At 46.5% G+C, this 25,652-nt stretch overlaps 1 protein-coding gene across 1 annotated transcript; it reads right to left on the reverse strand.

Moving 5' to 3' along the window:
- Positions 1-2,106: 2,106 nt before the first annotated feature.
- Dlx6 (distal-less homeobox 6) lies at positions 2,107-6,715 on the reverse strand. The gene is made up of 4 exons (XM_087204694.1): positions 6,149-6,715; positions 4,686-4,879; positions 2,500-2,853; positions 2,107-2,276 (listed from the first exon to the last, which is right to left on the reverse strand). The coding sequence occupies exons 1-3, from the start codon at positions 6,546-6,548 to the stop codon at positions 2,602-2,604; spliced, it is 846 nt and encodes a 281-aa protein (XP_087060820.1). The 5' UTR covers positions 6,549-6,715; the 3' UTR covers positions 2,107-2,276; positions 2,500-2,601.
- Positions 6,716-25,652: the final 18,937 nt, after the last annotated feature.

Raw genomic sequence — 25,652 nt, forward strand, 5'->3', positions numbered from 1 at the left:
GGGGACTCCTCGGCAGAATTTAATTAAACTCATGTTAAGAGATAAAGAGCTCGATACAGATACATCATATTAACACCTCCAATACGTTAACATACGTTTTCTGGTTTTCAGAGTTCCATGCACACACAGTGGTTTGGCATGTATCTGGTGATTTTTTTTTTTTTTTTAGAGAAAAATTAGTGTTGGTTTCGATGTATGGTAGCTTTCCCTCTAACGTAATTTGAATAATTCAGCAAAGCCTCACTACCAGCTGTACTTCTGCAGCCTCTTCCATTCTTTTCAGCATTATAATTTTGGTTAATTTTCAATTTTAGGTCCTACGTCTCTGCAATTTGTGTATGAATAACAGAATAATTTCCCTCTTTTGTTTCGCCTTTCCTGTTCCTGAATCTAAATAAAGATGGCTTTTTAGTATTAAAAGTGGAAGAAAATTACAGGTAATTATCTTTGACGGTAAAAACGCTGTAATCAGCGGGCTACATGAAAAATTACTCTAATTATGGCTGCATTTAAGAGAATGGAAAAAAACCTTCTTGTGGATAAAAACCTTAAATTGTCCCCAATGTCTGCTTCAAATTGGATGGCACTGCAGCTGGAGGCTTTGTTCAGAATTGATCCTGGGGAGCTACGAACCCAAAGTTTCACAGTAGGAAGGGGGAAAAAGAAAAGAAAACATTTTTCCTAATGTAACAATGCGAATGCTAGAAAATGACAAGACTGATCGGTTTTAAACCATTCTGAAGACTGACTGAGCGTGGAAGTTGCTCAACAAAAAAAGGAACGGGTATATTGGTAAGTAGTCTTTGCTTTGTGTCTAATTATAGTGACTGTCCTTTTGCACGACTGTATGTCGCTGTCATTATATGGAGCACTCTGAGTATCTCTATTGACTTCTGATAAATGGCTCAGTGGTTTCAAGGTTCATAATTTGAAGGATGCCCAGGTCTGTAGCCATTAATTCTCACAGTATGGGGCTTCCTGCTTGTATGACGAAAGGACTTTTCATTTTCATTATTTCTTTGCTTTCTATAAGATCGGAAGGATGTATTTCATCAAGGATAGTACATTTTTCCTACCTAGCTTGCAGTGGGTTTTAAACATTAAATAGGCATAATTGTGTCCTTTACTTTCTGATTTTTTCTTTATTCTTTCTTCTTTTTTCATTAAAAATTGCCTCCAAACAAAGATAAACACAGCTGTATTATTTTGTCTGGGAAAAGGTAAAGGGGAGCACTCAGTTTCAGTACTAGCAACTACTGGCTATTTAGGGGTAAACCTGGGGATAGCTCATTCTAGCATTTAAAAAGATAGATATATGTGTAGAAATTACAATAAAAATTAACATGTAAAAGAAAGCTGAGAAAACATCCATGGTTAATGGTGAGGTACTTAAGACAAAGGCTAGAAGTGCAAAGTGACATCTTTTCAGGCACTTGATGTTTATATATAGGGCTTCCCACATTAGAAAATAGAAATTCTTTTCAGAGTGATAGAAAATATGATGGGAGGGAGGAAAAAAGGGGAGGAGAGAGACAGGAGCACACAGAGAAATATACAGACACTCCCAGAATTTTGTGGCTTTTACTCCATATATGAAAGAAGACAAAAACATACAAAGTATATATACAACTAAAATTCAACAATATATACAGAAATGCTTCTTGATATAAACGTTTCTATAAGCTTTGTGAATGCCACCAATTCACCTAGTAAAGGTGTCAAAGCAACAGAATGGTGATTTTGGTTGTTTTCTCTGTCTTTCCTGATTGCAGTTCAAGGTTTGGGGGTGGGGTAGGGAAAGAGCCTCTTTCTTGTTGTTGTTTGTTTGTATTTTAAATGAATCATCATTTCTGGTCATTGCATTTTGATAAAACATGCAGCATTCCTCTCGTGGCAATGTTCTAATCTTACAGCCGAGTTTTCCATTTTCTTTAGAGAAGGGTTGTTATGTGAGGGTTTTTTATTTTTCTTTTTCTTTTTTGTCAGTCTGGGATTAGTAAATAAAAATGCAGGAGTCCAAAATGCTTCTCTTTCACCATGAAATGTCTTAAGCTCATTAAACAAGTAAAAATGCTGCCATGTTTGTGCAGATTCTTCTGGTGGGGAGAAATGTCTGTAAAAAAAAGTCATTTTGATGGATACTCCCAAAGAGAAGAGGAGGCTCAGAGCCTGAATCCCAAGGGGTAAGGGAAAATATCCTTACAATGAGGGGTTTTCAGAGCGCTGGCACAGAGACTAGTCTCTCTTCTCTCTCCTTTTCTCCTCTCTCTCTCTCTCTGAAATATAAGAAATTACTAAGGTTGTTCAAGGAAGAAGGCAGTTGAGGAAAGGACAGGAAAGTAAAGGGGAAAACAGAATGAATGAATAAAACATAAGAAAAAGTGAGAAATGGAGGGGGAAAGGGGAGAAAGGGGGACAGGGGGTAGGGAAAAGGAGAGAGGGAGAGAGAGGGGGAGAGAGAGAGAGAGAGCACCCCAGCCAGCTCCTGGCCACACATACAAGTTCTCCTGAGCCTGCTCCTCTGGCTCGGCTTGGCAGACACAAGCAGGTCCAGGGTCCTCCCTGCCTTGTTTAGGCATCCCCTCTGTTCCCTCTGACAGCTCACATCATCTGGGGTCTCTGCATCGTGTCCTGGTGTGGAGAGGAGTACCAGTGCGAATAGCCAGGCATGTAGCTGTTAGGGGGCATACTGACGCCCTTGGCAGAGGCAGAAACGTCCCACACTGGAGGCAGCGCTGGCGAACGCGGTGACAGGGCTGCGGAGCCTGGGAGGGGGTCGCTCTCATGCGGGTTACTGCCCTGCTTCAGCAGCTTCTTAAACTTAGACCGCTTGTTCTGAAACCATATCTTCACCTGTAAGAAATGCAGCAATCATTAGGCCTGATAAATACTGAACCAGGGCCTCTAGTGTCACTACAGGCTTAAGAAGCAAATATGGGGCCCTCCACCCACCACGGCACTGGGAGACCAAGTCTCACCTCCCCCTACCTCTTTCTAGCCTCCTCCACCCTCCACCCCCAACCTACTAGAGCTCTGCCTGGATACCTAGAGTCCCCGTGATTCTTGAGCTGGATACTGTCCCGGGTTTAAAACATCAACATAAGTGAGAATAACATAAGAAAGTAAAAGAGATAAACAGGTACCAAATTTGATGAAGAATTTTTAAAATAAGCACTTTCCATATCAAAGCCATACAACTGAATGCACTTTCCCTAACAGTCTGTTTTTATATTTACCAATCTCCAAAGCTGGCATCTGTATGCATGTTCAGTGAGCAAATGACTATGAATAGATTAAAGTCTGTATATTTACAACCAAATATCTTGAACATACCTAGGCATATAGTGCCCATTGCTATAGAGGATTCGTGGTGCATCTTTCTCCAGACATAAATATAACCATATAGTCTTGCAGCCACTAAGGATTGTACCTCCCCCATTCTCTACTTTGTACATTGCTTAGTCAAACTGGAGTCAACAATCATCACATGATTGTTAGTGCAGTCATTGAAAGTAGAAAGCTTCTGAAAACTAAACATGAATCAGAAATCTGGGATAGGAACCTATGTAGGCTGACCTCCCTGATCTACTTTATTTGAAGAAGAAACTTCTATGGTAAATCTTTCTTCACCTTTAAATCTGCTCTTGCAAGAATAATACAAAGTCACTAGCTAGTAGCACTTTATGTCACTCCCAATATTTTCAGTGGCAATATGGCAAGAGAGAGAACAGGCTAGACTGAAAAGAAGAGCTTACAAGACTGTGTATTTTAAGGTGCCACACTATCAGTCCTGAGCAATCAATCATCTCATAAAACCTAGGGTCCCCTTGCTGAATGAAGATCATCTACCTCACGTGAGGCCAATTGCTCCATGCAGCTAAATTAATTGACAAGGACAAAAACTACAGGTGACTCTAGGCCTGGCTTTAAGACCAGGGTCCTAATACACCCACCTAAGCCCCTTCTGTGAAACTTCCTTTACATTAGTAGGACTGAGGAACTTCAGCAACTGTACATCACTGTGGCTTCACCTGCCAGAATTTGCAGAATAATTATTTTTGATCTTCAACTCTGCCATTGCCCCAAATCTTCTGCTCCAGAGAGGTACCTCAGCCAGCACCAGCCCATCCCTCAGGATGATTTAGCCACTGAGGTTAGGGAAATCTTTAGGAAATCCAAGGGCAAACAATTCACACATTGGTACTGTTGTTATCCCCTCTGGAGCCTATCCTGCCCTTTTACTACCCTTCCTTTTTGCTTTATAATTTTTCTTACTGTGTCAATGAGTTAAAATTCTTATTAGTTCCTAAGGCCCACAAAAGTGTCCTAAGAAAGGTGAACCTTATTTTGCTTACTAGCCTGTATATATTTTTTCTCCTACATAATTGTTCTCTTTCCTGTTGCTCTGCTCTGGAATAAGATTTGAATGAATTACGAGTTGTGTCACCAAAAGAAGCTAGGCTGGGGCAGGGTCGCCGAGCGAGGGTTGGCCAGAAGTGTAAATCCAATCCAGTATTCAATACCAGGTTATTTATTCCACATTGTGTGATCCCAAGAAAATGTGCAAGTGGAGCAAAAGCATTTGTCTTTAAGCTCCTTCATCCTTAGTTGACTAGGTAAGAATTTCTGCTGGATCTGCAAGCTGGGCCAGCATTTCAGGGATTTTCGGGCTCCTCACGAATTACCTGTGTTTGTGTCAGTCCTAAGGAAGCTGCCAGTTCGGCTCTCTCAGGAAGGGCCAGGTACTGAGTCTGCTGAAAACGGTGGTTTAAAGCCTGTAGCTGCAGGCTGGAATAAATGGTCCGAGGCTTCCGAATCTTTTTCCCTTTTCCATTGAACCTGATTTCCCCATTTTCAATCACTGTGGTTTTTTGTTGATCTGTAAGCAAAAAACAAAAAACAAAAAACAAAACACACAGAAAAACGGTCACCCCTGAGGCCACTGCTGCTATCCCCCTGCGCTGGCTGGCTGGGCTTAGGTCGGGTTTTCCCCAAGCCTATTATGGGTTTCCTCGAAGTATCCCCTCACCGTCCAAATCTCTCAGGGTCCACTGTCCCCGTGTGTGCCCTGAGGGTGCCTAAGCTTCTCTCAGGCCCTGTCTCTGGCCCTAACGCTGCCCTGTGGCTGGACAGTGGGAGCACCGGGGGTCCTCGGTCCACTGGACGAGGCGCCGGTGGCTTTCTGAGGCTCCAGGCCGGGAGAGGCGTCAGTTCTCCGGGTGAGTGGAGTTCGCCGCTCGGCCTTACAATGCCCGCAGCTGTGCTTGAGCCAGGTGTTTCTGAGGCCAGTTGACTTGATGTCACCAGCTCCAAGCCCAGTGCATCAGGCCCCCTCGGCACGTTCAAAATGATTCTGCAGAGACGGACCCAAACCCCCAAACCACACATCACGCTTAGACCATTAGGCGCTTAGACCAGACCCGGAGCAGGCTGCGCCTCTCACGATAACTTAGCCCTTCGGGTATTGAAAGCCTTCAGCCCAAGGCCCTGTGCTTTGCCTCCACGAACAAAGGAGCAGCCAACACTGTACCGCAAACCCCGAAAGAAGGGGTCGGGTCCGGGTGGGGGAAGCCTCAAAGTCCACAGAAAAGAGCCGGATTGTCACTAGCTTAACCAGAGCCGCAGGCCACGCAGCTTTCCTCCAAGTCACCAAAGCGCACCGGGCGCACCAAGCAAAGTAGGCCAGTACCTGCCCAGCGTGGGCTGGAAAGCCAAACACACTCCCCAGTTTTGGCCCAGAAAGGTCCCCCACGCACTCCTGGCACACGCGGGCGGGTTACAGCCCGGAGGGAAGGAGCCAGGCAAGGGGCGCAGAGACGCCGCAGTCCGAAGAGCGCAGTGCGGGACCCGCTGGTGGAACGAAGTCAGCGCTGAGACCCGGGCGCAGCCCGAAAGGAGCGCTGCCAGGGGCCGGGGAGCCAGGCGGGCCGCAGGCGAGGAAGCCGGGGGTCCGCGGCGGCGGGAAGGGGCCCGACCGAGAGAGGCCGGCAGGCAGGCGCCAGCGAGCGGGTGCGCACGGGCCCGGCTGGGGGCGCGCCGGGCAGCCTGGGGGAGGGGGCCGGGGCGCGGAGGAAGTGAGCGGGGCGCGCGGGAGGGGTGGGGGGCAGTGGGGAGGCGGGAGAAGCGAGCTGCCCCAGCGGCCTCTCACCTGTGTCGTCCCCGCGCGTCTGGGCGGCCGCGCTGCTGTTGTGGTAGGACTGGAGGTAAGGGCTGTGCTGCGAGTGGCTCATGTAGGGGTAGGCGGCGAGCGAGCGGTGGTTGTAGGAGTTGCCCGCGCCCGCCGAGTAGGGCGAGCCGTGGTGCTGGTGGTGGTGGTGGTGGTGGTGGGAGCCAGCGGCCGCTGAGTGCAGGCAGTGCAGCGGGTAGTGCGCGCCCGCCATGGCCGGGGAGCTCTGCTGCGCGGGCGGCGGCGCGGGCTGCTGTGAGTGCGGCGGCGGCGGCGCGGGCTGCTGCTGCGGAGGCTGCTGCTGCTGCCCGAACTCCATGAAAGCGGATTTGGACGAGTCCTGGCCTTCCAAGCCGTCAGCCATCGTAGTCATGGTCATCATCAAAACTTTGGGGGCTGGAGAGAGCCTTCTCCCGGGTTTCCTCCACCCTCCCCCACTTGGCTCGCGTGGCTCTCCCCTCTGCAGCCACCTTAGCTCTTGGGATCCTTGCAAAAAAAATTTTTTTAAAAGAGGGGGGCGGAGGTGATTCTCCCTCTCCCTCGCTCTTCTCTAATATATATTATCTATATATATTTAATATAAAGAGAGATATAGTGAGCGGGGCCTTGTTAACCCGAAGGGAGGAGGAAGGGGGAGGGAGCGGAGAGGGGGAGGGGAATCTGCTCTTCCCCCCCCCTGCTTTCCCCCCTTGGATTTTTGGGGGCTGGTGCAGTTTAAGGCTGAGATTTTAAGGTGGATTCTGCAAAAGTTGCGCGTCTGCTTTCAGACTTGATGTAGACGCCACGAGTCGAATGGTTTGTCTCCAAAGGGCAGCGCCTCCCTATTGGTCAGTCGCCCCCTGACGTCACAGGCGCACGGCTTCCACTGGCTTGCGCGCCGCTTGCTGAGTTCTTCCTCTACCTTCGGCAACTCCAATCCCAGCCCGGAGCTGGGAGCCGCTGGCCAGGCAGCGCGGCGCGCGGGGCAGCCCGGGAGGGAGGCGCCTCCGCCCCGGCCCACCGCCGACGCTCTCCTTCGAAGCTCCTGCCCCAAATCCCCGGTCCCCAGTTTGCAATATCACAGCCTTGGCACAGCCTGGCTGGAGGCTGCTCTGTCTCCCACCCCTCGCACCCTTGTGGGCTGCCTGTGCTCAGAAGCAGTGCCCCTTGCATTTAAAGCCAGGCTCCCCTCCCTCGAACTCCCCCCACCACAACAACCCCGCTACACTCCCGCGGGAGCGCCCTGTCACCGTGGATTTTTCTAGATGTATTTTATTGAAACCACAGAGAAAGAAGAGCCCCCACACCTGGGCTCCACCCCATTCAGGGGGTGGTAAAGAAAAAGAAAAATCAGACCCTGTTCTGGCGAGGTTCCTGCCCGTTCCAGGCCATAATTCCTATATATGGGGGGGGGGGCGGTTAACCCAGAACGCAGCAGCCTGCTGTGAAAGCGAATCGTTGGAGGACTGACAGTAATGCATTTTTTCCTATTGAAAACAGAAGCTACTGTAATGCTTTCAAATATATGCAAATGATACATGCGGTTAGTGGTTTGGCAAATCTTGATTACAATATAAACTACCCAAGTAAAAGTGCCTTCGTCCTAAATTTGTCTCTCGATTACAATTCCAATTGATTTTATTTTATTGTCAACATTGTTAATGATAAAAATAGAGTCGTTTTACAGTTATTTTTACTTTCTGGAAGGAGGCAATTAGAGTTCTAATCAGGAATACACAAAAATCTCCCATGATTAACTGCAGTACTTTGTTCAAATTGCTGCTATAAAATTCAGAACAATTTGCCTGTAATGATTATGGACTGGGTTTATTTTGGGAGGTGGAATAAAAGTGGATATAGCATAAATTATCCTCTAATTATACACCAGTGTCGCCTCAATTATCCTCTTATCAAAATGGTTGTCTAACTGCCGCATTTAGTTTCAATTCTCTCCTTTTTTTCTATAAAAAGAACTTCATACCTTGTTATTATTAATCCATTTATTATTTGCAAGGGGATTTATATCCGCACATCCAGGTGGTAGAACCACTTCTCTTTCAAAGATGGACTGGGGAAAGACATTAAGTTTGGAGCCTCCCAGGGCTGCAGATCTACCCTTTCTCCCTCCGTTCTCCAGACCTACTTAGGTCCGTGCAGCCGAGCGGAGACCGCGGAGCCCCGGCGCGGCGCGCAGCTCAGGCCCAGATACCAGGTAGGAAAGCCGGAGCTCAGCTGAGCCACTCAAGGGTCCGAGTCCCGGGACTGCAGGTGCGCGGAGCACCGGCGCTGCCCGAGGCTCGAGGCTGGGTGGGCGAGATCTGCAGACCTCCGCAGGCTAGGTGCTGGCTTTTCGGTCTCGAAGAGACCCAAGCTGCCAGCCTTTACCCAGAGGGCGGGATGTGCAATCTAACATCCCTGTGTCGTCGTGTCTGAAGGTTTCGGGGACGAGTCTGTCTCCTTTTAAGGATAACTACTGGGAACTTCTTTACACCCTACTTCGCCTATACCCCGTAAGTTACGGACCCCAGGAACCTGAGAAGTGAGAGGTAGGGTGCTGTATCCCCCTGTTAAGTGCCGCAAGGGGCGGCTGCAGACGGAGCTGCTCGGACTCCATTCACAGGTTGCTCAAAGGTCAGCGGCAGTGGCTTATGCTAATTGATTTTCTCAGCTCCCAGCCCGGGGTCTCCAGGCATCGCCAGGCGAGTTGGCCTTTTTTTTTTTCCTTCTTATTCTCTATTCTTTAATTTATCCAAAGACCCAAAGCTCGCTGCCCACGGGTTCTCTGCAGTTCCCAGGACAGCGACGTGTGTTCTTCTCTCCTTTCCCCAGATGCAGTGTTTAACTTCTTGAGTCTCGGGAGCCGGTTCAGTAACTCTGAATTCATTTTTAAGTGACGTCCCTTGTTCCCTTCCTTTTAACAAGAGGTGCACTTTAACACGCTAACCAGTAACCCGATCCATGCATTTACAAATCGGCAGTGAATTAAAACAACAACAGAAATCTTCAAGGAAAATGAAAGGTGGGCTGGTAAGGGGAAGATATGCGTCGGGGGGAAGGACAAAAGGAAGGTCAAGGAAAGAGAAGGTGCCCTCCCCACCCCGGTGCGCCATTGGTGTACCCAGGCTGGGCGCTGAGCCTGTTGGTAAGGTCCTCAGAGCCAGCAGGTAGACGTGGCAGTTTTATTGCACTGTACCTTGCAGCTTGTTGTTAACACAGTGAAGGCGTTTCTGCCCCTCTGCCTGTCTCTCTCTCTCCCTTTATGCTCGCAGGTGCACAGCTTTTCTCCCTGACTTCCTGCAACTCAGATGGCGCACGGAGCGGGGTGGACCATGGCGAGGCCAGGGAAGGTCTTCGCACTGGCGAGCACTGGTCCTGGGGCGCAGCGGCAGGCATCTATTTGTAAAGCCCCCACCCCGTTTATTTAATGCCCGAGGCAGTTAGGCAGGCTGGGATTATCGCTGGAGTTGGAGTTTCTGGGCTCTTACCTCTCCCCTGCTAGGGGGCGGATAAAACTCCTTAACTCTGTTCGGGGTGCAAGTGTGCTAGTGCAACGAGGTGGTAGCTGTGTCTGGTAAATGTCCAGCTGAGAACTGCTGGACGACCCAGGGTGGGCCTTGAGAAACGGAGTACAGCGTTTGATAGCGGTCTCTGCACTTGTGGGCTAGAATCCAAATTGCAGTCCTGACCGCCCGACTTTCCCAGCCAGACCCCGGAATAGAGAGCCGGAGAACCCGTGTGGCCCCACCGGGTGCGCCAAGGTGGCGCGCTGCGAGTAACGACCACGTGTGGCCTCTGCCACCAGCCAAGGCGCAAAGACGTCAGCGCGCAGAGACTGTCTGCGGCGGAAGAGGTTCCCACCTGTCCTTTATCGCCAATTAAAGTCTTCGGCTGCTCTTCCCGTGAGGTGGTGGGAATCGCCCCTAGTTTGCCCTAGCCCAGCTCGCACCTTCAGCCCTCTTGGGAGAGGCAAAATATCGGGTTTTTCAGAACCTTGCAAAAAAAAGGCGCACACCTCAGGGGCTTCCGCCCCGGCGCCAGTTCGCCCCCAGCCAAGTCCTGGCTCCTAACTCTTTGTTTCTCCCGCAGGGGAACCTGGCCAACCCTGGGGGTGGAAGGAGGAGGGCCTGCTTGGCTGGGAGCGAAGCCTTTATCATTCATATAGAAGTAAACCTGGCAACCCGAGGAGCCGGGCCTGTGGGCTCTTTAAAGGCCTGTTGTAGATAAGGCTCAGACTCTCCGAAGTTTTAGGAAGCACATCTTGAGGCCTCGGCTGACTTTTGCCGTTTAAGGTGCTGAGCTGTTGAAGCTTTTATATTGGCTGTCGTGTTATTTAGAAACACTTGCATATTGCCGGCACAAGACCGCCTCGCTCAGTCGGCCAGAGGCCAGGGTTGGAGGAATGGGCACACTGGGTCTAAGAATTCCTGCTGCTCGAGTTCTGGAAGGGTGTTTGTGCACACATGTAGGCCTGGGAATGCCTGGATGGCTAAGGTGGGTTTGCAGCCTCAGAGGGGGCTTTGGAAATACATTCAGGCTCACCAGGGCCTGGCTGGGTTTGGTTGCTAAGTTGGGCTCAGTTATCACGTTAATTCTAAAGAAATTAGACCTGGATAAATAGCCTTTGAATTCAAAGAAATAACTCAGTATTGATTTACGTACCCATGCTAAGGACTGCGCCCCTCCTTCCTCAATGGAGACAACAGAAGAAAATCTCCTGCTAGCTTTTTCTTCATTCAATGTAAACTTTGGGGTGTGTGTGTGTGTGTGTGTGTGTGTGTGTGTCGTAGGGTGCCTGATATCCTGGAAACCCAGACACCCGGCTTTCCTCCCCCAACACACACACCTGTCAAGGCTCCAGGGCACAAGGGAGCTGCCTCATCCCCTTTCTTAGCCCGAACTCATGATGGTATCTTTAGGAATAGCCAAAAGGATCAACCTAGGCAAGAAAGCTTTTGAGATTTCGGTGATATTTTCTCTAGTGACAGAACTGAGATGTCCATGTTAATACTCTCCTCCCCAGTTTCCCCAAATCCAGCTAACATGTGGACTTTGTTTACACCACACCCAGAAAAGAGCCTCTCTGAAGTTTGGGGGTGTTTCCCTCATCCCTGCAAGTCCTGTGTCCTGAGAATAGCCAGCTAGGAAGCTCTGACATGGCCCTGACCCTCCAGAGGGCTTCAGCATGTCCCGTTTGGGGACTATCAATTAAGCAAATCCCAATCTATAGGCTCCTGCTCCCTGCATTTAAAAATCTAGAGTCTATCAGAGTTAATGAAAATGAAGCCAAGTAGGTCCTGAAACCCAATACTCTTTGCCTCCTCTGTGACTCCACTTCTAGGTGTGTGAGCACCCAAAGCTTTCTTAGTAGACAAGAGATGAAAGACAGTGAAGTAGTTGAGAACAGCATACGTTTCTTCCTTCTTAAATTCTGGAATTGTATATAGAAGCCTGTGTGCCTGTCTTTCCTTCCTTCCTCCTTCCTTTCTCCTCTGTCTTTCATTCTGTTTCTCAGTTTATCTCTCAACTCTCTGAGGTACCATAGGATCCTACTCCCTAATATATAAACATTGTTTTTGCAGCCCGGGGGTGGGGGGAAGAACTCCACAGTGTTTAAATACTTGGTTGAAAACAGGATATATGGAAATGTTTGTCTTCTCAGTATGTAGGCTAAATCAAGACTGAGCACCACCGCCCAAGTACTTGCCAGGCTGGGAAATATAGCAAGACAAAGGGAGATAGATGGGAAGGGATATGAGAAGTCAGCTTGCTGTCCAGCCAGTTTTTAGAAAGCAGGAGCCCCTGACCACTGCAGTATATAGCAGCCCTAGGGTGACAGGGAGCAAGCACCAACAGGAAATGGCACTCTATTTTTAGGCATAATAAGGAATTAATATAGCTATCCAACCATCTTCCTAAATGCCTTGAAGCATCTTTTGTTTGATTATTTCATCCCTTCATCAGCACTAACAATAATAAAGTCACAGCAAATGCCTCAGCATTACGGGGGAGCCAAGATTGGGATGGTTCTTCGGGAAAACCTGAGATGAAAACCAGCCTTTCGCTCTCCTGTGAACTCTTAGCTGGTTCTCTTGTTACGACAGAAAAATCAATGAAAACCACTTTTTCATTAGAGAGAGAGATGGGAGAGAAATGTGTGTTCTGTGTGTTCTGCAATGTAAATGCACTGATAATTGTCATATATATAGGCACTTCTTATTTTCTTTATTTTGGAATGTCCTAATAAATGGACAGGTAATTTCTTTGTTTTTAAGTAAAACTTTCTTTAGGGGTCAACAGTTTTGAGAGCTCTTAAGGTAAAAAAATAAAAATAAAAACCCAACTGTTCACTTTCTCTTTTATCTAGAAAAAATATTTTTGTTTTTCCTCCTGTGAATGTAGGAGCAAGGAGCCCTCCTCTATTCTGCCCTGAGATTGGAATCCTTTTCCTTTTATCCCTGTATGTTTTACTAATTTTGTCTAGAAAAATATTCTTCATTCCTATTACTCTATCAAGCCAGGCCCATTCCCTCATATAGCTCGAAGTCTTTGGTTCTTCAAACACACATTGAAAAGTGATGTCCATTTGGCAAGCTTATATTTGAGCTAATCATCTTTGGGGAGCAGAGAGGTAAAGGAGTTACAGGAAGAATATTAGACAGTGGGCAAAAGAGAATGGGTGTGACTGCTTATTTTGGATGTTTGTAAAGTTTCCTTCCAGTCTTGTTTGCTTGACACTACTACCCCACAAAGTTAGTTGCTCAAGTAAAAACAGAAGCTGATAAGGGCAGCCTGACTGGCCTGTGGATCTGCAGAGTGCGTTTACACCAGAAACTGGGGGGAGAGGTCGGAGGTAGAGGCCGGCAGGCTGGACCTGGCAAGCGAGCTAGTGGTCCACGTGCTCGTCTGCTCCTTTCCTTATTTCTCAGCCTTCTTTTCCTTCAGACTCCCAGTGCATCCCGATGCCCACTCTGATTTTGAGATCAGTAGGAGGACTCTTCAGGAAACTACCAAAGAGGTCACTGTTTCGGGACAAAACGGCCCATCTTAAGAACAAGGGTAGTGAAGCTCAAAAGTTTGGGCCAAAAAGTTTAAAAAGCAAGAGTAGTGTTTCTGGATGTCAGTCCAGCAGTCCCAAAAGGACACGTAGGCATCCTGGACTCTTTGTGCCTGGGGTGAAGGACAGGCGAGGGGAAGGAGCCGGGAAGCAAGCGGGCTTCAGGAGCCAAGGAGCCGGAGTTCCCGAGCCCCAGCTGGCTCCCACGCCTGCGCCGCCGTCTGCGGGAACCGGGCTGGATAATGCAATTCAGGAGGCCGAGCTCCTCCAAGAGCCAGCCACTGTCTTGTACAGATTTGTAGAGAAACCCTCACTGTAATTAAAACCGTACAGTCAGATTAATTCAATGTGTTGCTCGGCAGCGTTTTTAATAGTAAAAATCCGCTTTAAAATTGAATTAGGGTTGGAGAAAATTTCTGCGAGACTCGCCGGATTTGCCAGCTTTCATTGAAGCCAGCTCGGGTGGGTTTAAGCGGTGGCTGCCTCCCCCCAACCCCCCCCAGTGCTGGGGAGAGGTGGAGGTGGGGATGGGGAGGTGCTGTCCACGCAGGGTGCCAGTTGGGGCGCCAGGCCTTCTCCGGAGCACAGCCTGGCGTTAACCCTTCTGATCCTGGGGGCTGTGCACAGATTTCTGACGCCCAGAAACACCGCCGCCATCACCCTCTCTGCAAAATTCTTGGCTCAGGAAAGGTGGGGGTAAGGAGAGAAGAGAGCCCACTGTATCTTGAAGCAATTTCTCGCTGTGTGTTTCCTCGTGTGCTGGAGGTTGGACCCCTCTCTGGCCGTTTGAGTGACAGACAGGAGAAAGTTGTGGTTCTCTCACAGCCCCCACCCCCTTTTCTTTTTGAAAATCTTCCAAAAATTAAGGGTAATATTTCAAGCTCGCTGTCAAAATGTCTTCCAAGCTTTGATTTGGTTGGCCGCCCCCTGCCCTCCCCTCCCCACTCCACCCCACCTCGAGTCCTTTGCATTTCTCGTGGTTGCAAAAGAGAAGTTAGCCTTATTGTGTTTTCCCCCTTTAAGGTTAGATACCTTGGAGCTGAAAACTTGCTTCAGAGTTCCCAAAAGACTGGACTCTCGGAGAAGCTCTCCCTGGGGAGGAGTCTAGGGTGCAGCAAAGGAGGAGGGGTCGCCGCCCTTACTGAAAGCCAAGGTGCTTTTCAGGCCCCCAGGAGCCGCCTTGGGCTGCATGTTCCACACAGGTGTGGACGTGGCAGGGACTTCTTGGCCGCACACTCACTCACGCACACAGGCACATGCACGCGCGGACCTGGGACGCAAATTCCCGAACAAGTTAATCACATCATCAGGCCTGGAAAAACAAAAACCACTGTGGGTCCCTGCTCCTGCAGCAACAGCGTGCAGACGCTTTAATTGCCACAAATTGTCACTCTGTCCTCTTTTCATTTTCTCGCTCCTTCGTTTATTTTTAGGACACTTCAAATGCCTACACACTTCCCTAGTAAGGAGAGCAAGGAGCAATTATTGCTTTTGCCTTCAGGGCCTGCTTTGCCAATCACTGAATGAGGATGGAGTAAACAGGGCGAAAAGCCAGGCGAGATATTGGTCTTGCTTATTTCGGGTGGAGGGTAGTAAACAACGCTCCCTATCGTGCCACCCCCTTCATTTCTTGGGTACCAATTATCTGGAAGGAAGGAGAGGCATACCCCTCCCCTTTTACCCATCACACCCCACCCCATGTGCACCAAGTTTTACTCAAACCCAGCAAATCTAGTCAGAATTGGCAGGTTCCTTAGAGAGTAGTTAGGAATAGATAATTCCACAGAGATCCAGCGTTTAATTCTGTACTGAATCTTAGAAAGGTGCAGAATGCCAGCCACCTTCCCTGCCCCCATGCTGGGAGATAGGGTCCTTTTTCTCTAAGGGCTAGGTGGGGAACATATGCCCCCAGGCAGGAGATAGTGAGCCCCCAGGGACCCTTTGTAACCCAAGGCAAGGTTTTAGGTTGGTTTGGGGCAGTTGGGATGGTCTTGAGATTGCTGTTCTAAATATGAGCTAAGAAGGCTCAAAAGAGAACTCTAAATTTTGAAATGTGTTGTCTTCAATTCCATTGGGGTCCATTCTGCATCACATAATCTCTTCTTTATCTTTCTTAGGGCAAATACAGCAGTCTGGGATGGGGAGGGAGGCAGGTGTCTGCAGCATCGAGGGGGCACAAGGCTTCCTGCAGATGGATCCAAAATAAATCAGTACAGGATTAACTTGTCTGTTGAATTGTATCCAACTGCTAAAGCAGTGCAGGCCCAGCCAGCCAGGGCGGGATTGGTCTACTTGCTTATCCTAAACCAGCAGTCTTGTCCCTACTGTTGCCTGTGCAGGCAGGCTGGCTTGGGACTTGTATGGCTCTCAGGCCCGCTGGTTGGACATTTGAAGGGAATGTATCAAGTATGAACTGCTCTATTCTCTCACACAACTCTTTCTATCTTTCTTTCTTTCTTTCTTTCTTTCTTTCTTTCTTTCTTTCTTTCTCTTTCTTTCTTTCTTCTTTCTATTAAAACATTTACAAGGAGCCTAATTTCAGATTGTGGAAGTAAATTTCATGCTAGGATATATTTTACAAAACATGTAATCTTTCCAGACCGGAAGACGTTTAATTAAAACCATACTTTGACAAGTTGAGTTTCAAAGGGAAGTCACACTGCAGAGAAGTCTAATTTATATTCAAGATGTAGCCTATAATTCCAGTTGTTTGAAAACGCCGGCTGGCCGACCTGGGGAACATGGTGCTTGCCTGCTGGCTACCTGTACAAGGGCTCAGGGACTCTTAGAATTTGGACCAGAGTCATAATCCCCTCCTCCATGGTCAGCCTTCCTGTCCCTCAGCAGGTGCCCCCCCAAGAGAGCAGATCCTGGCCAAGGGGAGACCAGGTACCCCTTGAAAGCTCAGTGGAACTGATGAAGAATCCCAAGCCTCTGTTTTCTTTCTTGCCTCCTGGCTGACATGTGCAAGAAAACGAAAATAAATAAATAAAAGGAATCATCCACATTGTCCTGACTTGGAATGATTTTCTTTCTTTCTTGGTACCAGGGATCGAACTCAGAACCTTGCACTTGCAAGACAGGTGGCGCCACAGAGCTAAATCCCTGGCCCCAGGGTGGTTTTCAATCAGCACAGCTGTCAGGTTCCTCAAGAAAGAGGCAGAGTTGATTCCTAGAAACCTCTGCACAGTCTGCTGCACTTTTGTAGTCATTGTCCTCAGCCCTCCCCCCCTTTTAACCTCAACGGTTTCTCATAACTCAGTCATTTCCAACTTAAGTCAGAGGGAGTTAGCCCTGTAAAGGAAGGTATGCTCCAAGCTCAGCTTTTTTTTAATTTTATTTTTTATTTTTTTAAACCAACTGGCCCTGGTGATGCTGGATCCTAGTGGTCAACCATGCCCTTGTATATGGGTATATGGGAAGGAGCAAGTAGTACCCTGAAGTCAGCACAAACAGGAAATAGGTTTTGCAGAGCTACCTGGGTTAAAGCAGAAGCTCCAGAGGCTGAAGCTGTGGCTGACGCTTGGGCCCTGGTCATGGTAATGTCTACACCTCAGTGTCTTTCTTCCCTGCTGGTCTACTCTCAGAGCTAACAGTCGTCACAGTCAGCCTCATTTGCGATCTGAAACCTGCCTCAGAAAGAGGTCAGACGTGAATTAGCAATTTATGTTGATTAAATTTTCCTCATGACAAACAACAAAAATTTCTTCACATGTGGTGGTGCACACCTGTGACCCCAGCACTTGAGAAGCTGAGGCAGGAGGATTGCCATGGGTTTGAGGGCAACCTGGGCTACAAAGTGAGTTCAAGACCAGCCTGCACATCAAAATGTGATTCTGTCTCAGAAAAACTTCACTTATCCCAGCCACCCACAAGACAAGACAAGAGGATTTTGTTTCAGTGAGTGGCAGTAAAAATAATTGATCAACTGATAGACTTTTTTTTTTAGCTCCATGTTTCCTTTTAAACACACTATTATTTCTCTATTCCTTAAAACATAAAGATATGTCTATTATAAGAAAAAGCCTACAATTCAAAGTATTCAAGAAATATTTCAGACTGGGGGTGCTCAGCAGTAGAGTGCATGTCCCAGACTTTGGACCCTTCGTGCGTATATATAAATAGACATAGCTGTTGGAAGCTATACGTTTCAGCAATATGCCAGCTTGATACTTACGATCAGATGATAGTGATTTTACATTAACAGGTGAGACTTTGAGCCACTCTTTAGTTTCTTACCTTTTGGAGATCTGGTGTGGGGTTTTGGGACACACACACACACAAAGCCATGATGTAACTGTAGGCCAGGAGGATGGGAAAGACAAACAGGTGCTGCTGGGATGGTTATATCATCACATTGTGTGAACTAAGTACTAAAAAGTATGTACTCGACCAAATGCATTTGAAGCTTAATCCTATGTTGGAAACTTGTGAATTACACAAAAGAGGAGAGGACCTGCAAATAATCCCCACCTGTTTTATTTCAGTGATTAAAAAGAAGCAGTTTTCTTGTCAATGGGATATGAGCTCTCTTAGACAGGGGTGCTGGAGGCCTATTTGTGGGTAGCAATTCTGCCAGGGCTACATAGTGGGGAGAGTGCAAGGTGGTTGGTAATGGTCAGAATGGTGCTACAGCTGGGGAAGGCCTTGCTGTAGGATAGGTAATATTTCCCAGCTGGCCCACCCTTTCTGTACCCCCTGAGAATCAACTTCGTCATTTCTAGCCTCTGAGCTTGGGTGGAGGTAACAGAGGCCCAGACAGGGAGGAGACCATGCCGTTTGTCTCCTTTTTTGGTTTCCTCTCCCTTTCTATAATTAGCCCCATTTCACAGATGTTAACACATGGACCCCTTGCCCCCAGACTTCTTTGGTGTCTGGGAAGAAAGAGACGGCTGGAACACAGGTGTTCCAGCTCCCATCTCCCTGGGAACTATGTGTGGCTTGGGATGGAGTAGAGGAAGCAAACTTTAAGGGTGCTTTCCCCAGCCATCCCTGTACAGGCAAAATTTATGTTTTTGAGACTCATTTGGTCAATGAAGAAGGTGAGATTTTCTTGTAACAGACAAAGCCCATTCACCATTGGTCCAACAGCCGGCAGCAGCCTTAGGATTGCTTGACTTCCTGTCAGGGCTCTTTAAACAGCCTTCTCTCCCCTGCCTTCTTCTAACTTTTTCTTAAATTCTGAATATTTTAACCCTTGCATGTAGTAAATGTATTTGTGGTCCTAAACCGTGTCCATTTCCTACAGAAAGCTTCCGTGCGTGAGTGAGAATCAATACTAAAACACTTTACTTTTGAGTAGGGTTTAAAGGTCTATTGTGGGGGAACCAAGATGTCAGTGTGACCCGGAGACGCAATGAGAGCGAGATTCTATTGGCCGTGGCGCGGGGGCCCTGGCTCACGCGTGAGCCTTATGATGCAAAGCCGAAGGCTCACGCATGCGCACTGCATCCCTCAGGTGCCCGCCTTCCTCTCCTAGCTGGGACCCAGACTTCCAGATGAGCAATAATTAGTTTTCCTCATTAAACAAAGGTTTCCCCATCGTTCCCCTCCTCCCACGATTTTCAGCCTCCTGAGGTACTCACCAAACCAAGCTGCTTACCCACCTCCTCCGCTTCCTCCCTTCCATTGCTATCCACACTTTGGCCACCTCCCCTGCTTCTTAGGGTCCCTGAATTTTAGGGCCCTTTTGTATACCTCTCCATCATCCTTTTTCTTTTGACAGCTTTAAAGGATGTTAAAATCTGGGGTGTTTTTTTTCGTGTAGTCCCCTCCCTCATCTCTCTTACTCAACAAGATTTAAAAAAAAAAAAAAAGAAAGAAAATCCCTACCATCCCTTCTCGGGAAATGGCTTTAACACTAAGGCTGTCTTCATTCCAGTCGGCTTCTCCCCCCTTCCTACTTCTCCCTGGCCCTGTCAATTTCAGTCCAAAGCGCTGCATGTGATGGCCCAAGCCTTCGAGGGGCGCGAGCAAGTGAACGGCCAAGCCCACTCCCCACTTCCCTAGGCGTGAGTGAGCACGGCCCCAGAGACCCCAGGCCGGGCCTTGCAGTCTCCTTCGGAGGTGAGGGTGCTCCTCTAGGCTCTCAGCCCCCGCCTCCGGGACCGGCGCACGAGTCAGGACCTCCTCCAGGGGTGTTCTCTAAGCGCCCCAGGACCTCTGTGTGGGCTCGGGGACCCGAGGGATCGGATCCCCCCAGCAGAAAGGCCTTTTCCGGAAAGTCCTCTCTGTCGGGGAGAAATAGCGACCGTTGCGTTCAAAGCTTCTCGCGGGAGGCCGGGCTCGGCTCGGAGTCGGTGCTACCTGCTCGCAGCGGCAGCATCGCGGCCCGGACCGCGCCCACACTCGCGCAAGGAGCTGCGCTCCACTCGCCCTCCCGGGCACACACATCCTCCACTGGCTTCCAATTACTCTCAGCTTACCTGCAGGGCGAACGGATTTGTATTTTTCCACTAGAATCCTCCCGCTCTGGATTCCCCCTTCCCCCTCACCCAAACCTGAACCAGGAGAAGGGCGAGATAGGGCTTTGCTGCTCTGATATGACACGAATAATTGTTGCATCATGTAACTTCCTACATCTTGGTTTTAATTTTCAGTGAACCAAACAAAGATATTTGCAATTTAAAAATAAGCACTCGATTTAATAAATGGGAACATTGTGCAGGGAAGGCTGCGCCCCCCCTCCACCCCCTTCAGAAGACGTTATTAGCTCTGACAGCAGGCCGCTCAGGTTTGCAGAGAGGATTTTGTAAAGGGATGACAGACAGGAAGGCCAGCAATCATGGACTCCTTGGCTGAAGCTTTTTTCCCCCTTTTCTTTCTTTCTTTCTTTTTTTTTTTTTATCAGAATGTTCTGTTCGATGCCATTTATCCTTGATGATAGAAAATTGCGCTGTTGCCAGGACGCTGCCGCTGCCGCTGAAATAGAGGGCAGGAGCCACATTTCCATTTTCCGGCTTGAAAGCTATTCAAATGAATTTGCAGAGAGGGGGGAAAAATCTAGCGATAAACAAATGAGAATAAATCGAGTTCCCTTTTCCATTCTTTCCTTTAAATGGGTAGCTCTTCATTTGCCAGATAAAGGTTTTTGTTCATCAGTGTTTGGGAATACCTTGGGAGATCGTGTAAGCCAACACACGATTTATTTTGATACTCTTAAAGTGACTAACCACATAAACATTTAAAAAGGAGTGTATGTCTAAACATATAGAGTATAAGAATTATATATACATAGATCGCATACATAGCTGCCTTCACACAATTCCAAACTACAATGGAAGATAAATCTAGCGGCTTCTCAATTGAGTATAATTTGCAAGTAATGGCAGCTGTTGATAGATAGGTGCTTCATACTAGTTGTGTATGTGTAAGTATTGGTAGATGGAATTATTTTTAAAGCCCTCCTGGCCATGTTACATATTTCAGGACGATGTTTAACTTAATTGCTCCATGTCTAACTAATTTATACATCCTTTTCTCAGATAAAATAAAAACCACCCTCTGTTTTGTCTTTGTTTCAAGTTAGCTTTTCAAATTTACCTTGAAAGTTTTTTCTAAGTTGGGAAATACAAGTTAAAAGAATTAGTATGCTGTGCCCCTAAAAGATACGAAACAAAGGGAGACTGTAGCCTGCATTTCCCTTATTTAAAATGTAGATTCTTTGCTGGCTGACAAAGATTCCGTATTGTGACTCAAGGAATTACAACCAAAGTATGACTTTAAAAAATGAAAACTTAAAAAAAAAACCAATCCACTCTCTTCTCATTAGGACCCCCATTATGTTTTCATAATTTAAAAACTTTTACTGAATTGTGACTCTAATATTTTGTTCCAGTCATACAAGAGGTTAGAAAATTTCCAGCAATATAAAGGCCTTTAACCTACAGCAACTAATTACTTGAGATTTCAGTTGATACTTTAAAATAATTTTTTAAAACCCCACACCTGACAAACTTCACATTTTAAAAACGAATCGTGTGCTTTTAGCTACATGGATGCAAACGCTGGGCAAACCGGGGCTACGCAGACTGTAGTATAAAATCAGAAAGACAGAAAGGCAGAGGGATTTGTTGATATTGACGCTCAGAACTTTTTCAGTGGAATTTTCAGGTGACTCCTTCCAGGCAGCAATGATTCCTAGTGACCGATTCCCAAACAATAACCGTTCAACTAAAATTTTCCCTGTTAAAACACCAGCGTAATAACGAGAAAACAACAGTCAGGAAAAGCCAAATAAAGGGAGGAAATGGTTCTGGAGAAGTCCAATTTGCTGGTGGTGTGGTGAAAACAACTGGAGGTGAGCGTGTAGTGGTCAGGCATTGAGATTCCTACTCCTTTATTGTTGGCCCTGGGTGCTGTGTTTTGGACAAAAAGCTTCGCTTAGCAGGATGCTCTCTCAGTTCCTGCAACTCAGAAAGTTCTTTGGCGAATTTCCCCTGCAGGTACGCGCTGGGGGCGGGCAGCGGGAGTCCGGCGCCGCTGGGACGCAGAGGCTAGGCGTGGGAGCTTGGGCGGGGCTGCCTAGGCGCCAGCACCTGCGGGCCCCTTAGACGGAAAAGTCCGACGCCAAGCTCCCCGCTGACCCCACTCAGGGAGTCGTGAAGAACGTTAGGCAGAAGGACTTGCAAACTCCTGGGGTGCCACGGCGGGAGTGCACGCTGGAAAGACCCCTGTTCCTCCTTGTCCGATAGCTTGGAGACCTCTCTTTCTGGTCTGTCCTGATCCATCTTCCTCTCAGGTCATTTCCTTGGCTTTGCCCACGAAGGACGGACTGTTTTGGCATGTGGCCTTCAGCCAGGGGAGGGAGCAAAGGACATAACTTCCATTTCTAACCTAAAGGAGCATGGGAGGCACACTTAATGAACTTGCCAGCAGGACTTCTGAACCTGTGGAAAAGCAAGGCTCCGCTGGTAGAGTGGGCTGTAGGTGTTGTGACTTGTTGTATGGTTGCCTTTGTGGGGCTAGAGAGTTAAAGAAAAGTAAACTTTGGGTGGAATTGTATAAGGCAAGAGTATAGACTGTAGGGTCACATCCTAGGCACTCCCATCTCGGAGATCCTGTTCTCCCGGGGAGTTCTGAGTTCGTTAAAAAACAAACAACAAGCAAACAGACAACTCTGTACGCTGAGCTACTTGCTCTATGGCGCGCCCTCCTCCAGGTAATGCAGCTAAAAATCACAGTTCAATTTAGAGGAGGGAAGCGTTCCCCCTTAACCCCAAGGGGTGTGTACACTAAGCATTACAAATGAAACCGATTTGTCTTCACCTTCTGAGATCCCAGGAATATGGACTTGCCTTTTTCCTCAACAAAAGAACAAGCACTTCTGAAAGGCTGCAGAAACACTCACGCTTTAGGGGTTCCAGTATCCAGGAATGTCACATGCGGTGGAAACACAAAAGCTCAACATTTTGATATTTTAAAAGATTTTTTCCTCTTTTAAATCCTTCTTGTAAATGTCTGGTTGTAGCAAAGTAAAGGTGCTTTCGTGTGAAAACATGCAGCAGGGTTCCTTTCCCTTTTCATGTGTGCTTGCAACTGCAAACCATTCCAAATGAGCCAGAAGGTCATTATGGAGACTGTTAATAAGATGACATTCAATGCTGGCCCCATCAGCTAGCCAAAAGCCTTGCCCCAGAAAATGAGAAAAGAGAAAGTGACTGTGCTCCCTAATACAAACTACTGTACTCTAAATTCTGTATCGCCTCCCAAATGCTAAATAACTTTTCCTAGTTAGCTAGTCCTTTTGATATCAACCCACCCCACTCGAGCTCCATTTCTCCTGTGCTCCAAGGCAGCATTTGTATTTATTTCTTAAGCCTTTAGAGCTTTGAGATATATAATGCAAACAGTAAAGAACTACATTAATCCTGCTTTCATCTCAGATAGGAGATCATAGGAGAAATCAGATCACCACACAGATAGGTGCTGCTGTGAAAATGAGCCCCGTTCGTCTTCCCTTCTATCTTCCCCTTCCCTCTCTTCTTTTGCAATATCTCACTTGGCTTCAAGACATACTCTGCCAGTTGACACATTAGGAAGTGTCAATATGGACTATGAACAACTTGTGAGTTAAAAGTGGGATAACTAAGCTTCTTAGATAGAGCCATTTTTTTGTTTTACAGATCTAGAGACTAGATTTAATGTACTCACCATGTCTACCTGTTTATTTACATAAATACATTGGGCCATGTTCCAAATACATGCCCCAAATACAGCCTCCACAGGAACTTAATTGCCTGAAAATAAAGATTTGTATTTCCTTTGCATTTTTTACCCCAGTCCTTTAAGCATGGGATAATGGTACTTAATCTGCTTAGATAATTTAAGACTTAAAGATTAGAAGGCCTATATTGACAATTTCAAAATTGAAGTCTGAGTGCTTTGGCTAAGCAAAGCTTAGGAGATGACAGATGTGATAAAGGAACTGCCAAAAAACTAGACTTTTTTAAAACTAAAAAGTGTGATGTTTTTGTGGCTTTGAAAGAAATGATTGTTGTAAATCTCATTCAATCCAAAGTGTCCCCAAACAAACAACTACAGGGGTATTTTATTTTATACTACCTGATATTTATACACACAATACAGTATTTCACTCTGCTTGCATATACATATACAGATAAATTTTATAGTGCTTTTAAACCTATCTTCCATATGTGTGTGTATATATATATATATATATATATATATATAGTTAATCAACTGGTATACTTAATACAGCTGACCTACAAACTCAATGTGTGCATAATCATAAGCATACTTACTATATACTATCCTTTCCCTCATTTCTCAATTTTCTATCATAACTTCAACATTATCCTGCAAGAGGCTGCTTATGAAACTGTAGCTGCCATACAGCTTTGTTCAGAATTTTTGGAATGCAAGCAACATGTATAAATACCTGGATGTGTTTAAAATGCTATTCTATTTCAAATTGTCCCTATTAGAGTTGATTTTCATTTAACCTCAGTGGGCCAGTTTTGGTGACCGCCCAAATCACACTGACACCAATGTTACCCAAATGCTTTTATAAGTAGGACAAAGTTCATTAAACTGCTTTGCATATCAGATACAAGAGATCTCAGATACTGAGATCCTCTCAGTGAGTTTAGCCCACTGGTTTGGGAGCACAGCTTGGAAAGAACAAACATGGAAAGAAGGAGCTTAGGGCAATGAGAGAAAGTAGGTGAAAAGAAGAGAATTGCATGAGTGATTGCTTAGGTGGAGAAATCTTTTGTGGACAATGACTATGTCCTGTGATTTATTGAGAAAACTGTCAGATTCAGTGTTTGCGCTTATCTGAGTGGTATCCCTTCTCCTGGAACCATTCCTCTAAATATGCATCTAGAGAGTTTGTAGTGGAAGCTACCAAAATATTCCTTTATAGGATGTTGGGGACATTGTATTTAATATGGCTACATTAAGCATTGCTTTCAATATTTCAGGAAGGCTCATTTTGGTGATATTTTACTGAAAAACTATAGTGTTCATATGTACTGTTTCTGCATTGTCTTGTGATAACTTGGAGCTAAAGTTCATTTTAATTTTTTTACAGTTCATTTTAATAAGCTGACTTTATACATGTTGTGAAGTAAAGACTATTTTCTCTGGAAAGCAACAAATTTTGGGTACTTGTTGGTCCTTAAAGATGGCAAAATACATTCCATCTTAATTATATTTAGATATTGTTAAAAATTATAATCTTTTCAGTCTGCTGTCTTTTTTTTAACCAGTATCCCAAGAGCCTAACATGTTGCATGTGTGTAAGGAAAAACAATAGACCTCCTTGTCTGTTTAATTAAAGTTTATACAGCTTGTAGAAAGTAGTAATTTTCTAGAAAATTAAATCATTTTAGATCACTATAGTTCCACTCTTTTGACTTTATCATGGTTCTCAGCAAATCTTGCCCTTTAAAAAAACCCATCAATTACAAAGCAAAGATTGCTGGAGAGGTATTTTGAATTTAAAATGTTGAGGTTTCGAAAGCTGATTCTGCCTCTGTAAGAATAGGTATAAATAATGGATCCCTCTGTGTATGTGTGGTATGACAGCCCGTGTTGGTGTCTGCATGGCACGTAAGAGAAATACACAAGAGTTTCCACTCCTCTTTGTTGGAAACAGCATCACTGTTACCTCTCCTCACTTGGCTGTGATTCACAGGCACAAAGGAACCTTAGTAAGTCAAACTTCCTTTTCTAAACAAGATGAGGATCAAATTTAAATAGGAGAGGATGAAGGTATTGAATCAATGCAGTGAAAAAAATTGAAGAATAGAAATTCTTCTCATAAAAAAATGTTCTGCTTACTTTTAGGAGATTCATCTAAAATTCTTAGTGGCTCCCATTGCCTGTAGAGGAAAGACAAGGAAGGCCCTTATGATAGATAGCATGCCTGCAAGGCCCGAAAGCGTAATGGTGACCACAGGCTCTGGAGTTGGATTGCCATATAATCTT

Source organism: Heterocephalus glaber, unplaced genomic scaffold (assembly GCF_053883595.1).
Source record: "Heterocephalus glaber isolate CG9 unplaced genomic scaffold, H.glaber_assembly_v1.0 deba00000546, whole genome shotgun sequence".
Classification (NCBI taxonomy): Eukaryota; Metazoa; Chordata; class Mammalia; order Rodentia; family Bathyergidae; genus Heterocephalus; species Heterocephalus glaber.